General features: G+C 57.9%; 1 protein-coding gene and 1 long non-coding RNA gene across 6 annotated transcripts in view; one reads left to right on the plus strand and one right to left on the minus strand.

The window, feature by feature from the left end:
* Positions 1–11376, plus strand: part of DPP9 (dipeptidyl peptidase 9) — a 37432-nt gene that overhangs the window by 20433 nt on the left and 5623 nt on the right. For 2 of the 5 annotated variants that reach the window (XR_011257223.1, XR_011257222.1), the window contains exons 11-20: positions 798–975; positions 1211–1373; positions 3225–3304; positions 5830–5982; positions 6366–6501; positions 8541–8686; positions 9441–9587; positions 10333–10485; positions 10605–10740; positions 11077–11219. Coding sequence is in view for 2 of the 5 variants with exons in the window: in XM_069591425.1 (XP_069447526.1) it covers positions 798–975; positions 1211–1373; positions 3225–3304; positions 5830–5982; positions 6366–6501; positions 8541–8686; positions 9441–9587; positions 10333–10485; positions 11077–11219 (1299 nt within the window). In the remaining 3 variants the exon portion in view is untranslated. The remainder of the gene's footprint in view (positions 1–797; positions 976–1210; positions 1374–3224; positions 3305–5829; positions 5983–6365; positions 6502–8540; positions 8687–9440; positions 9588–10332; positions 10486–10604; positions 10741–11076; positions 11220–11376) is intronic. The other 3 variants (XM_069591425.1, XM_069591424.1, XR_011257224.1) reach the window with 2 other exon arrangements.
* On the minus strand, positions 123–2554 carry LOC138441056 (uncharacterized). The gene is made up of 4 exons (XR_011257231.1): positions 2470–2554; positions 2232–2364; positions 1399–1661; positions 123–409 (listed from the first exon to the last, which is right to left on the minus strand). It is a non-coding gene; the product is annotated as an uncharacterized lncRNA (long non-coding RNA).

Below are 11376 nucleotides of genomic sequence, written 5' to 3' on the forward strand. Positions count from 1 at the left end.
GACCTGGCTGGCTGCCCGTCACCATGCAGCTCACAAGAATGACTTTTCCGTTTTCCAGTGATGCAGGGGCCGGGGATCCAAAGAGGAGTATTTCATCACATGGAAATGATAGGAAATCCATATTTCAGTGTCCAGAGATAAAGCTTTATTGGCACATGGCCACACCTCTGTGGCCACTCACCCAACACGGGCAGGGTTGAGTATTTGAGAAAGGAACAGTGGCCCATGATGAAGGCATCTGGTCTGTCTTTCTGTTGAGAGTCAACTTTTCCGTCTCTGACCCCAACAGATCTCTGTCCACAATACATTGAAGTTGGGACTTCCCTGGCAGTCCAGTGGTTAGGACTCACACGTTCACTGCAAGAGGGCAAGGGTTCAATCCCTGGTCTGGGAACTGAGATCCTGCATGCTGTGCATTGCGACAAAAAAAGAAACAGCAAAAAGATTTAAGCTAACTGTCCACTTAGAGCAAGATATGAAACAAAGGACAAACAAGGGCTGAGGATTTGGCAGAAGTCGCCCAAGTTCACCAGTGACGCAAGGTGTTTGCAGAATAGCCGGATGGTGCAGTTTTGTCAGCACCCACCCCAGCCCCCTCCCCACCACCCCCATCTCCCACCTGGGCATGCCTGCCAGCCAGGGAGGCTTTATGTGCTGCACAGTCACTTGCTCGAGTGTCACTGAAGCTGACAGAGGAGGAGCCATTCCGACCGTGCACACGGATGGGCAGGGGGTGCCAGGCCCCGACTGGCCTGCACCAGGCCCTGAGTTTCTGGTCCTCCCATCTCACCCTCCAGTGCCTGGGCCATGTTCCTGGACCGGCCCCAGCAGCGCCTCCAGCTGGTCCTCCTGCCCCCAGCCCTGTTCATCCCTACCACCGACAACGAGGAGCAGCGGGCGGCCTTCGCCAGGGCTGTGCCCAGGGATGTCCAGCCATACGTGGTGTATGAGGAGGTCACCGATGTGTGGATCAATGTAAGAGCTGGGGTGTGTGGGCCCTGTCCTCCCGCACCTGGTTTCTCATGTCCCCGCCCCCAGGTCCCCAGCTCCTCAATGTGGAAAAGCCAGCTCAGGAGGGAGGGTTGGCAGGGACTGCCCTCTGGCCAGACTGTCCGAGCCTCCCCTTTCTCAAAGAGAGATAGCCCGAGTTCCCCTGACCTGCTCCTGCCGCAACCCCCACTTATGACACCTCCTCTCTCTGCCCGGACAGGTTCACGACATCTTCTACCCCTTCCCCCAAGCAGAGGGAGCAGACGAGCTCTGCTTCATCCGCGCCAATGAGTGCAAGACTGGCTTTTGCCACCTGTACAAAGTCACCGCTGTCCTGCGGCCCCACGGCTACGACTGGACTCAGCCCTTCAGCCCTGGGGAAGGTGAGCAAGCCGGACTAATACTCACCGCTCTTGCCTGTAGTTCAAGCCGGTGGTTCAGTGCACGGCTTGTTCACGGGTCCCACCCCACAGGGAGTGGGTGTTTGTGATTAGGAGACTGGCCTTTCCCAACGCCGTTCCTGGTCTGGAAGGGCTATCACAGCCGTGACTGCTTTCTTTTGGCAGCAGGGTTCATCCAGCACCGACATGCCAAGGCCCTTTGTGTATCAAGGCTGTGCCATCTGACCCTTTATAGGAGAAGCTGCCCTGCCCTGCCCGCAGGGAGGGTCACTGTAGAAAGAGACAAGTGTGGACAGCTCTGCTCTAGAGGGGAGGCAGGCAGACATCCAGAGATGGTGAAAGACACCAGGAGGCCCGGAGCACATCAGTGGATAACGTGACACAGGGCAGGGACCTGTGGCAGAGGTGGCCACACAGTGCTCTAGGCAGAGGGCACAGCCGGTGCAAAGGCCTGGGGGCAGGACTGGGCCTGGTGTGGGGGAGGGACAGTGAGGAGGCCCGTGTGGCTGGAGCAGAGTAGTGGAGGGTAAGGGAGGGAAGGCGTGGTGTGGTCGGTGGGACCTTCTAGGCCGTGAGGAGCACGGGCTTGAACCTAGAAGGTTTAGGAGCTCAGAGTGAGTTGGAGCAAGGCAGGGGGACCAGCAGGCTGTGCCATCACCCAGGCCCGCTGGGGGTCTCGTGGGGGCGGCTTGGTAACGTGTGGCACAGAGGCTATAGAGCCGGAGCAGTGCATTGGCAGGGCCACCAGCCCCAGAGGAGGCTCATGCGACTCAGCTCCCCATGTGGGCCCAACGGTGTGGGCATCGGGTAAGGTTTGGGGGCAGGCAGTGGCGCACCCACCTTGCAGTGAGTGAGGGACAGAGGAGTGTCTGTCCCTCCCGAGTCCTCTGGTGATGGTCGCTTAGCCCAGGTCTCTGTTCTGTGGATCTTTGTGGGGACATCTGCCTCTCCATAGGGAGATGTTGACATTGTGCTTCAGACCCAAGAGAAGAGAAAAGATCTGTAGCCACTGCTCATAAACTGTTTTCAGTATAAAATTTCAAACACATGGCAAGAAACATTACATATTGTTATTTACCTGATAAGAACTCTAAAGCGAGGACTTCCCTGGTGGTCTAGTGGTTGAGAATCCACCTGCCAGTGCAGGGGACACAGGTTCGATCCCTGGGTCAGGAAGATTCCACATGCTGGGAAGCAGCTAAGCTTGTGTGCCCTGGAGCCCAAACTTCTTAACAAAAGAGGCCACCACAATGAGAAGCCTGCTCACTGCAACTAGAGAGAGCCCACGTGTAGCAACAAACACCAAGCTCGACCAAAAATAAGTAAATAAATATATAAAAAGAGAGAGACCTACCCACCCCCCAAAACACAAAAAAACCTACTGTAACTCCACTGAGCCTTTGGTCAGTCCCAGAGATTAGTCAAGATCTGGTTCCCAACCTGTCCTAACCAGTCACAAGTCCAAGACCTGGAAGGAGGTGGTTTGGCCAACAGGGTTCTAAAAGTGGGTGCCTTTTGTTTTTGGCTTTACCAGTCTGCATGTGGAATCTTATTAATAGTTCCCTGACAAGGAATGAGATCTACACCGCCTGCAGTGGAAGCTTGGAGGCAGGAGAAGCTCAGAGTCGTAACCACAGGGCCTCCAGGGAAGTCCCCCAAATGGGATGTTTTTGATAAAAATGCAGATCTCAGGCCTGCATCCCACGCCGGGGGCCCAGCCGGTCCACCTGCCTGTCCCCCAGCTGCCTGGGCTTTACCGCAAGTCCATTTTGTGCCTTGAGTCTGCGTCGCAGCTTCCCCGGGCCCCCTTCACCTCTTTTCCTATCCTTCCAGATGAATTTAAATGCCCCATCAAGGAGGAGATCGCACTGACCAGCGGCGAGTGGGAGGTTTTGGCGAGGCACGGCTCCAAGGTACCCGAGTCTCCACACACGCCTGTGCACGTACCCGTGCACAGACACGCACACATGGCCCTGACCCCTCCAGACCCTGAGAGCCTGTGGCTGCTCCTCCACCCCCACGCCCCCGACCTGGCCACCCGCTCCTGCTCTGCAGCTGAGGGCCGTGGGGGCTGCACTTCCCACCAGCAGGAGATCCTGGGTCTGGAAGCAGGGTTGTCTGTGTTTCCTTTGTTGGATCCTGGTGGGTGGGGCCTGGCCCATTTGCCCTGCCACCAGGAGCGTCCACTTGGCCTCCTTCCACTGCATGAAGCTACCTATGGACACTGGTGGGGCCCACTGTGGAACTGCCCTGCATCCATCACTGGGGGTCAGGTCTGCAGAATTCTCACTTTACAGAGAGACCCCTTAATCAGATTGTCCTGGAGCCTTCCCTCCCTCCCAGCTTTTATAAAGGTGTCCTGGTCCAAAGACTCAGACAGACCTAAACTGTCCCAAGTGCCCAAGAGGAGATGTAGGCCAACCTTTTTAAAGCCCAGAGCTGGGTGGCCCGTGTGCTGCCAAGAGAAGGGGCCTGGGCACCCCTGGGCAGGGGGCAGAGAGGGCATCCATTCCAGTGTCAACCTGCACCTCATCTGACAGCCCCGATTCTAGGCGAGACCACCCGGGGCACACTCAGGTTAGCACACAAACGTGCACTGTTTATATGGTAGGAAACAGCAGTGTGAAAACACTTGATCAGGAGACAAGTGACCTCCTTGGGCCCGGGTAACGTAGGCACGGTGCCCATGACAGTGGACCACACCTGTGCCTACTGGGTGGCTCTGCTGTGCTTGAGTCTTGCTGGAGGCGCCTCTGGGCTCATGGCCTCGCTTGGCCCAGCCAGCCAGGCACTAAGCCTGGGTTTCCTTGCTGCGACATGGGGCCCTCAAACAGCTCCAACCCTCCCATCTCCACAGCAGTATCTCCCTCAGTGCTGTGGACACTCCGGCCAACTGTGGGCACTGTGGGTGTGGAGCAGCCTCCCTAGCCCCCACCCTAGCTGTGATGACCACAGATGTGTCCAGAGGCTGTCAGATGGCCCGGGGGCGCAGAGCAGCCCCAGGTGAGAACCCTGCTTGAAAGTACTTTGAAGGCCTTTAGCAGCTGGCAGACACACAGGACAGTATTAAAATCTTTCTCTGGGCACTTGCTGGTAGTCCAGTGGTTAGGACTCAGTACTGTCTGCCAGGGCCTGGGTTCAGTCCCTGGTAGGGGAACTAAGATCTCCCATGCCGTGCTCACGGCTGGAAAAAAAAACACCTTTCTCCATGGTCAAAGTTTAACCCTCTGCACATCTTATCTTTTTACCTAGAAATTTTCTTTAAAATAAAAAAAGCAACATTTTAAGAAAGAGAAAAGGAAAGAATGCCCTGTGCCGTCCCTGCCCACAGCCACATGCTCCACCCCTGTGCACCGGGTCTGGGTGGGTCCCTCACCTGCAGACTCTGCTTCCCGCCCACACAGCTTCTCACAGTCTTGGTAACAAAACCAGCACACAACTTAACTATGGTGGTTTGGGATTTTCCAATGACATCCTCCATTTTCAGAAAACCTGCATTTATTTTCCAGTGAGCACACAACAACCAACATATCAGCATTTGTTGTAAAAATTGAATTTCTCTATATGGTCCCCTTCCATCCTCACCCAGGCCCCCATGACCTGCCTCCGTCCTCAGAAGTGACCACAGCGAGGAATCCCTGTAGGTCTTTCCTGTTTGCACAGGAACATGAGTATTTTAGAGGGTTTGTAGGGTTGCATGACTTCTTGTGGTCCCAGAGAGGTGTGCCGTAAGGGTGGAGCCAGCCTGTCTTTAGGACATTCCAGCTATCATCAGCTCTCTCATCTGAAGAGCACTTGGGGCATCGCTGTGCCTTCATTTGGAATTTGCCCCTCCAGTGCCCTCCTTGGGAGCAGTCCCCAGGGGCATAAAGGCCTGTTCAGAGCATCTGTGCTGCACGGTCAGCCTAGCAAGGCAGTGCCTCTTCCATCCCCAGAATGAGGTTCTTTCCCCCTCCTCCTGAGGTCACTGCCTGAGAACCACGCCCAGGTCTGACGGGCTTTTCCTCCAGGAAATAGCGGAGCAGGGAGTTACCACTTCTTAACCCTGAGCACTTGGGTCAGAGGGTGGGCTGTCCCTACTGGGGACCAGGACTGGGGGCTGCTGGGCCCAGGACAGGCCCTCCCTCAGTCTCGGTATCCCCCCACACTGTGCCTTCAGTCCCCCTCTAGCAGCTCTGGGCCCGCCTGGAAGGAGCTGTCCAGACTGGGAGTTCTGATTCCAAGTCGGACCAGAGAACATGTGGTTAGCCCAGCTCTAGTGGAGTGGGCTTCTTCCCTGCAGGATCCAGGACAGACTCCCAGACAGCTCTCCAGCTGGCGGGCTGAAGCCAGCTCTGGGAGAACAGTCCTCCCTGTTCATAGAACATTGAGCCCTCCCTGGGGGCGGGGAGGGAGGCCCCGGGGGCCATGTCACCAGGAGCCCCCATGCCGCCTGCAGATCTGGGTCAACGAGGAGACGAAGCTGGTGTACTTCCAAGGCACGAAGGACACACCCCTGGAGCACCACCTTTATGTGGTCAGCTACGAGGTGGCCGGCGAGATCGTGCGCCTCACCACGCCTGGCTTCTCCCACAGCTGCTCCATGAGCCAGGTGGGCCCCTCCCCAACGTACCCTCCCTTGGAACATTCCAGAATATCAGGCGGCAATCTGGAACATGACCACAGGGCCATCCTGGACCCAGACAAGTAGGCAGTGTAGTCTGCCAGCTATAGGACCAGCAAGATGGGCAGGTCTGGGTCTGAACCCACCCCCAGGTCCCACAGTCAGCACCCAGGACCCCCCTGGTCAGGGGACAGGCTCCTCTAACCTTTCAGGGTAGGGGTGGTGGTAACAGCAGGGTCACACGAGCAAACACATCGCACAGGGTGTAGACGGCAGGCAGCGGATACAGGTGGAGGTGATGGGGGAAGGTGCCAGCACAGCGGGGGTGATGGGAGGCACCCCGCGGTCTCAGCGCCCCATCCCTCCTGCAGAACTTCGACATGTTCGTCAGCCACTATAGCAGCGTGGGTACACCACCCTGCGTGCACGTCTACAAGCTCAGCGGCCCCGACAACGACCCTCTGCACAAGCAGCCCCGGTTCTGGGCCAGCATGATGGAGGCAGCCAGTGAGTAACCCCAGACCCCTGGGACCTTGACCGCGTGCATCGCCGCCCGAGCCCTGGTGAATAACGTGGGTGAGCGAAGGCAGCAAGTGGCCCAGAGCCCCGAGAATCAATCGAGCGTAACCACAGCCCCACACTGTCCTGTGGGGCCCCTGAGACAGCCTCAAGTTTCTGTGCTGCTGTCCCAGAGAGAGCACATGCAAAGGGCCGGAGCTGGCTGTGCCAGGCGGAGGGGCCCCTACACAGGGCCAAGTGCACCTGTGCAGAGCAAATGTCCCCTGCCTGGGGTCAGTTGCTAGGGGCCTCAGAGTGGGAGGCAGCTGGTTAATTAACCCAGGAGCCTCCAGGGCGGCAAGGCCTCCACCCGGGTGACCCCGGGTTCCAATTCCAGCTGCGGAAGCGAAGGCCAGTCAGTTCAGGTAATCTCTGAAATGTTTCATTACCTACTGAATGGCCCCGTGACAGCCCACGAGTTGTAAACTGAACACTCTGCAGAGCACCCCGCCGTGGGGATCACTCACTAAAAAGGCCTCCCTCCCCTGAGCACAGGGCTGCCCCTTATAGATTTCTAGGACACCACAGGACATAAGATCCCTGGGGGTTGTGGGTGTTGACAGACTTTCCTGTGGCTCAGACAGTAAAGAATCTGCCTGCAATGCAGGAGACCCAGTTTCAATCCTTGGGTCGGGAAGATCCCCTGGAGGAAATGGCAGTACATTCCAGTATTCTTGCCTGGAGAATTCCGTGGACAGAGGAGCCTGGCAGGCCACAGCCCATGGGGTCACAAAGAGTCGGATATGACCAAGCGACTAATACTTTCAACACTTTGAATGAGCTGGAAAGCAGTTTGTTACCATCACTGCCCCCAGAACAAGAGTAAATAAGCAGCCTTCTCCATCTGACAGCCCAGTCCTGGAACTTGGCCCTGGTTCACAGATGAGGAAACTGAGGGAAGAGAGGGGCCTGACAAGGTGCCACCCAGCACTGAACAGGAGCTGTGAAGGGGGCTCAGGTGTCCTGATGCCCCACCCCGGATGTGCACGCAGGCACATGGGGGCGCCGTTTTCCCCCAAAGCCTAATCTGGCTGTGTTTGTGGGTCACTTCTGTGAGAAGTGGACAAGCTGGCCCTCTGGCCACACTTGGCCATGCTCAGTCACTTCGGCTTCATCTGTGGCCTCTCTGGGCAGCCGCAGCAGAGTCAAATGCACACAGCCCTCCACGGCCACAGGTTCCCAGCCACAGAGCATGCCAAAAGGCAAAACCTGACTTGTGCACGGCAACCGTTTACGTAGCACTTACACTGTGTTTACAGCTAGTTAACATAGCGTTTGTGTTGTATCAGGTATACTAAGTAACTCAGAGGTGACTGAAAGCACACGGGAGGGTGTGTGTATGCCATCTTATACGGGGGACTGGAGGATCTGCGGCTCTTGGTATCTGGGGGCTGCCCTGGACCCAGTCCCCTGAGGGTACAGAGGGACAAGTGTGGTGACAGCCCAGCACACAGGATGTCTCTTTTGCACGTAAAACCAAAAATATTACCTGGCCTTTTACAGTCAACACTTGTGGACCCCTGGCCTATATCACTGTTGACTTATTTGCCTTTTAAATTGACACCCTGTTTACTCAAAGAAACTTAAAAGAGTTCTCTTCACCACTGGACTGAAAAGCCAGTGTTGCTTTGCAAAAGCAGAGGTAAGCATAAAAATCAGAGAGAAGACCCCTCCCCCCGACCATAAAACCAACCTTAATCAGATCGCAGAGCTGCTGTCATCTCCGGGGGAGAGGAGCTGGTGTTGGGGGCTCTGGAGAGGGTCCCAGTCCAGACCATGGCCTGGCCCGAGCAGGCACCCAGGGTGCAGGCCACTTCTAGCCTGCAGACTCTGGTTATAACTGCCAGGAAGCACAGAAGATGGGGTGCTTCTGGTCCACCCTCTGGGTTTGGGGGAGTGTGGGTCCAGCCAGACGTGAGCCCCGCTCAGATTTGAGCCTGCCTTGGCTCACCCTGACCCTCGGAGCCACAGCCACTCTGTCTCCACAGGCTGCCCCCCGGATTACGTGCCTCCAGAAATCTTCCATTTCCACACGCGGTCAGACGTGCGGCTCTACGGCATGATCTATAAGCCCCACTCCTTGCAGCCAGGGAGGAAGCACCCCACTGTCCTCTTTGTGTATGGAGGCCCACAGGTGGGCACGCCCCTCCCCCATATGCCCCTCCCCCATACCCCCCACCCACCCAGGGCTCACGGGGCCCCTCCTAGCGCTGCTGCCCATCCCCACTGACCTCACTGCACAGCCTCCTCCCCTCTTCACCTGGTGATACTCCCTGTCCCTCTGGGAAGCCCCCCTAAACCCCGTCTGTGTGTCTGGGCCACCCACCCAGCAGTGACCCACTCTTACCTCTCGTCACCAGCTTGGAGCCCTGGGCCCAGCCCTCTGAGAAGGGGACAGGCCAGGCAGGCAGGTTGGCAAGCAGGTGCATCTAAGACAGTGGTTCTCAGCTGGGGTGGCTGTCCCCCAGAAGACACTTGATGACATCTGGGGACATTTGTAGTCATCACAGCTGGGGTGGGGGTGCTCCTGGCATCTAGTGGATAGAGGCCAGAGGTGCTGTCACACCCTACAGCCAGCAGGGCACCACTCAGAAGATGATGAGGCCCCAAACATGAATTGTGCCAAAGTAAGGACCAGCATAAGCCACATTACTTGGGGGACACACCGCCCGGCACCACCAGCCTGCCACCCTCCCCATCAGCTTCTGTGTCTGTTTCTAGATATAATAGAGGGGTAGAAAAGAAGGAAAATGTAGCTGAAGAAATAAGGGAGTAATCCCAGGGAGGACCTGGGGCAGGGGCCTTCTTCTCCTGGGCCACCCATAGTCTTCATGATAGAGTATGCAGGCCTCATCTTCAGACTCACACCAGCTTTGCCTTCCCCACAGGTGCAGCTGGTCAATAACTCCTTCAAAGGAATCAAGTACTTGCGGCTCAACACCCTGGCATCCCTGGGCTATGCTGTGGTCGTGATTGACGGCAGGGGCTCCTGTCAGCGAGGGCTTCGATTTGAAGGGGCTCTTAAAAACCAGATGGTAATGTCTCTTCCCATTCCCTTCTTGTGTGCTGGAGGTGGGGGGACCTGGGGTTTGGGGCCGGCCCTGAAGCACCTTCCTCAAGGACAGTCCTGGCCAGGGTGTCAGTTCTAAGTGGGACGGCCTGTGGAACTAGAGGAATGTCCACTCTGCTGAGAGAGGTATACATATGCCCTGCCTGGTGCCTAAGACCCAGGTGCAGCCAGGCATGTCAGTATAGGCCCAATCAGCAGGCAGCCCCGAGGGCTAGGCCAGATAGGCACTGGCGGCTGTGGAAGTGATGGTGAGGATGGTGGGGCTGGTGGGGATATTGATGGTCGTGGGGCTGATGCTGGTGATGAGGCATTTGATGGTGATAATGGTGGTGATGAGGATGGAGGTGGTGGTGCTGGTGGTGGTGATAACACCAGCTCTTTGAGTCTTGGCACACACCAGGCCTCTGAATACAGGACACCTCACATTTCATTTCATCCTCACACCCACTGTAAAACCTGTACTCTTCATGTTAACCTCATTTTGGGCATGGGGAAACTGAGGCCCAGAGAGAGGATGAGACTTTATCAGAGCCAGCCAGGATATGGCAGGGCAGGGTTGGTGCCAGGTCCAGCTGACCAGCACCCCAAGAGGTTTGCACAAGGCCTGGAGAGAGGGTGACTTCCAGAGAGGGCCCCCTGCGAGGGAAGGGAGACAGTGGGGCATGGGCCTGGGAGGAGGCCGCTGAGGGGTACCCGGCCTCATCCCCCAGGGCCAGGTGGAAATCGAGGACCAGGTGGAGGGCTTGCAGTTCGTGGCCGAGAAGTATGGCTTCATTGACCTGAGCCGTGTGGCCATCCACGGCTGGTCCTACGGAGGCTTCCTCTCGCTCATGGGGCTGATCCACAAGCCCCAGGTGTTCAAGGTGGGTCCCACCCCGCCTTCTCCCCCATGTCTGCCAGCGCCCCCGTGCCCCTTGGAGCCCGCCCCCCTGGGGGAGGCATCTCGGCAGGGGCCTTGCCACGTGGCTGTTTCTCCCCGCAGCAGCCCCACGGGGCCGAGCCCCCCTCCTCATTGCCCGCCACTGCTGACCCCAGGATGGCGTCCGGCTGCACAAAACCCCGCCAGCAGCTCTCTGTGGGAGGCTGAGCTCGGGACCCCGGCCCCCGGACGGGCAGAGGTGGGGCATGGTGTGGAGAGCGTCGGGGGAGGGGCCCCCAGGCCGGCGGCGCTGCCAGGGCGATGAGGAGGAGGAGGCAGGAAGGCAGTGGGCCCAGGGAGGGGCCAAGTCCAGCCTGAGCGCTCGCCCAGCTCACCCACCCTCCCACGACAGTGCACGGTCCACAGGGGAGACACGCGGAGGGCCCCTCCCCACCAGCCCCCGTGTGCATGCCCGCTCCTCATGTTCTCCGGGGAGGCCCCGGGACCACAGGCCAAATGCAGGCTCCCAGGATGTGACCTCTGTGTGTGTGTCTCTCTCTTTCTCCTGCACCCCTTCACCCACGGTGGCCCCCAGGTGGCCATCGCAGGCGCCCCAGTCACAGTATGGATGGCCTACGACACGGGCTACACAGAACGCTACATGGATGTCCCAGAGAACAACCAGCTTGGCTATGAGGCGGGTTCCGTGGCCTTGCACGTGGAGAAGCTGCCCAATGAGTAAGGCCCCCTGCTGCCCGCTTGCCGGGTCACCAAAGCCAGCCCTCGTGAAGCTGGGTTCTCCTGGGGCCGGGTGGGCGTGGCTTCCACACCTGTCTCTCTGTCTGCCGGCGCCCCCTCCCCTTGCTCCATCCTCCTCACAGAAAGCAGGCCCCCA

Source organism: Ovis canadensis, chromosome 5 (assembly GCF_042477335.2).
Source record: "Ovis canadensis isolate MfBH-ARS-UI-01 breed Bighorn chromosome 5, ARS-UI_OviCan_v2, whole genome shotgun sequence".
NCBI classification, from domain to species: Eukaryota; Metazoa; Chordata; class Mammalia; order Artiodactyla; family Bovidae; genus Ovis; species Ovis canadensis.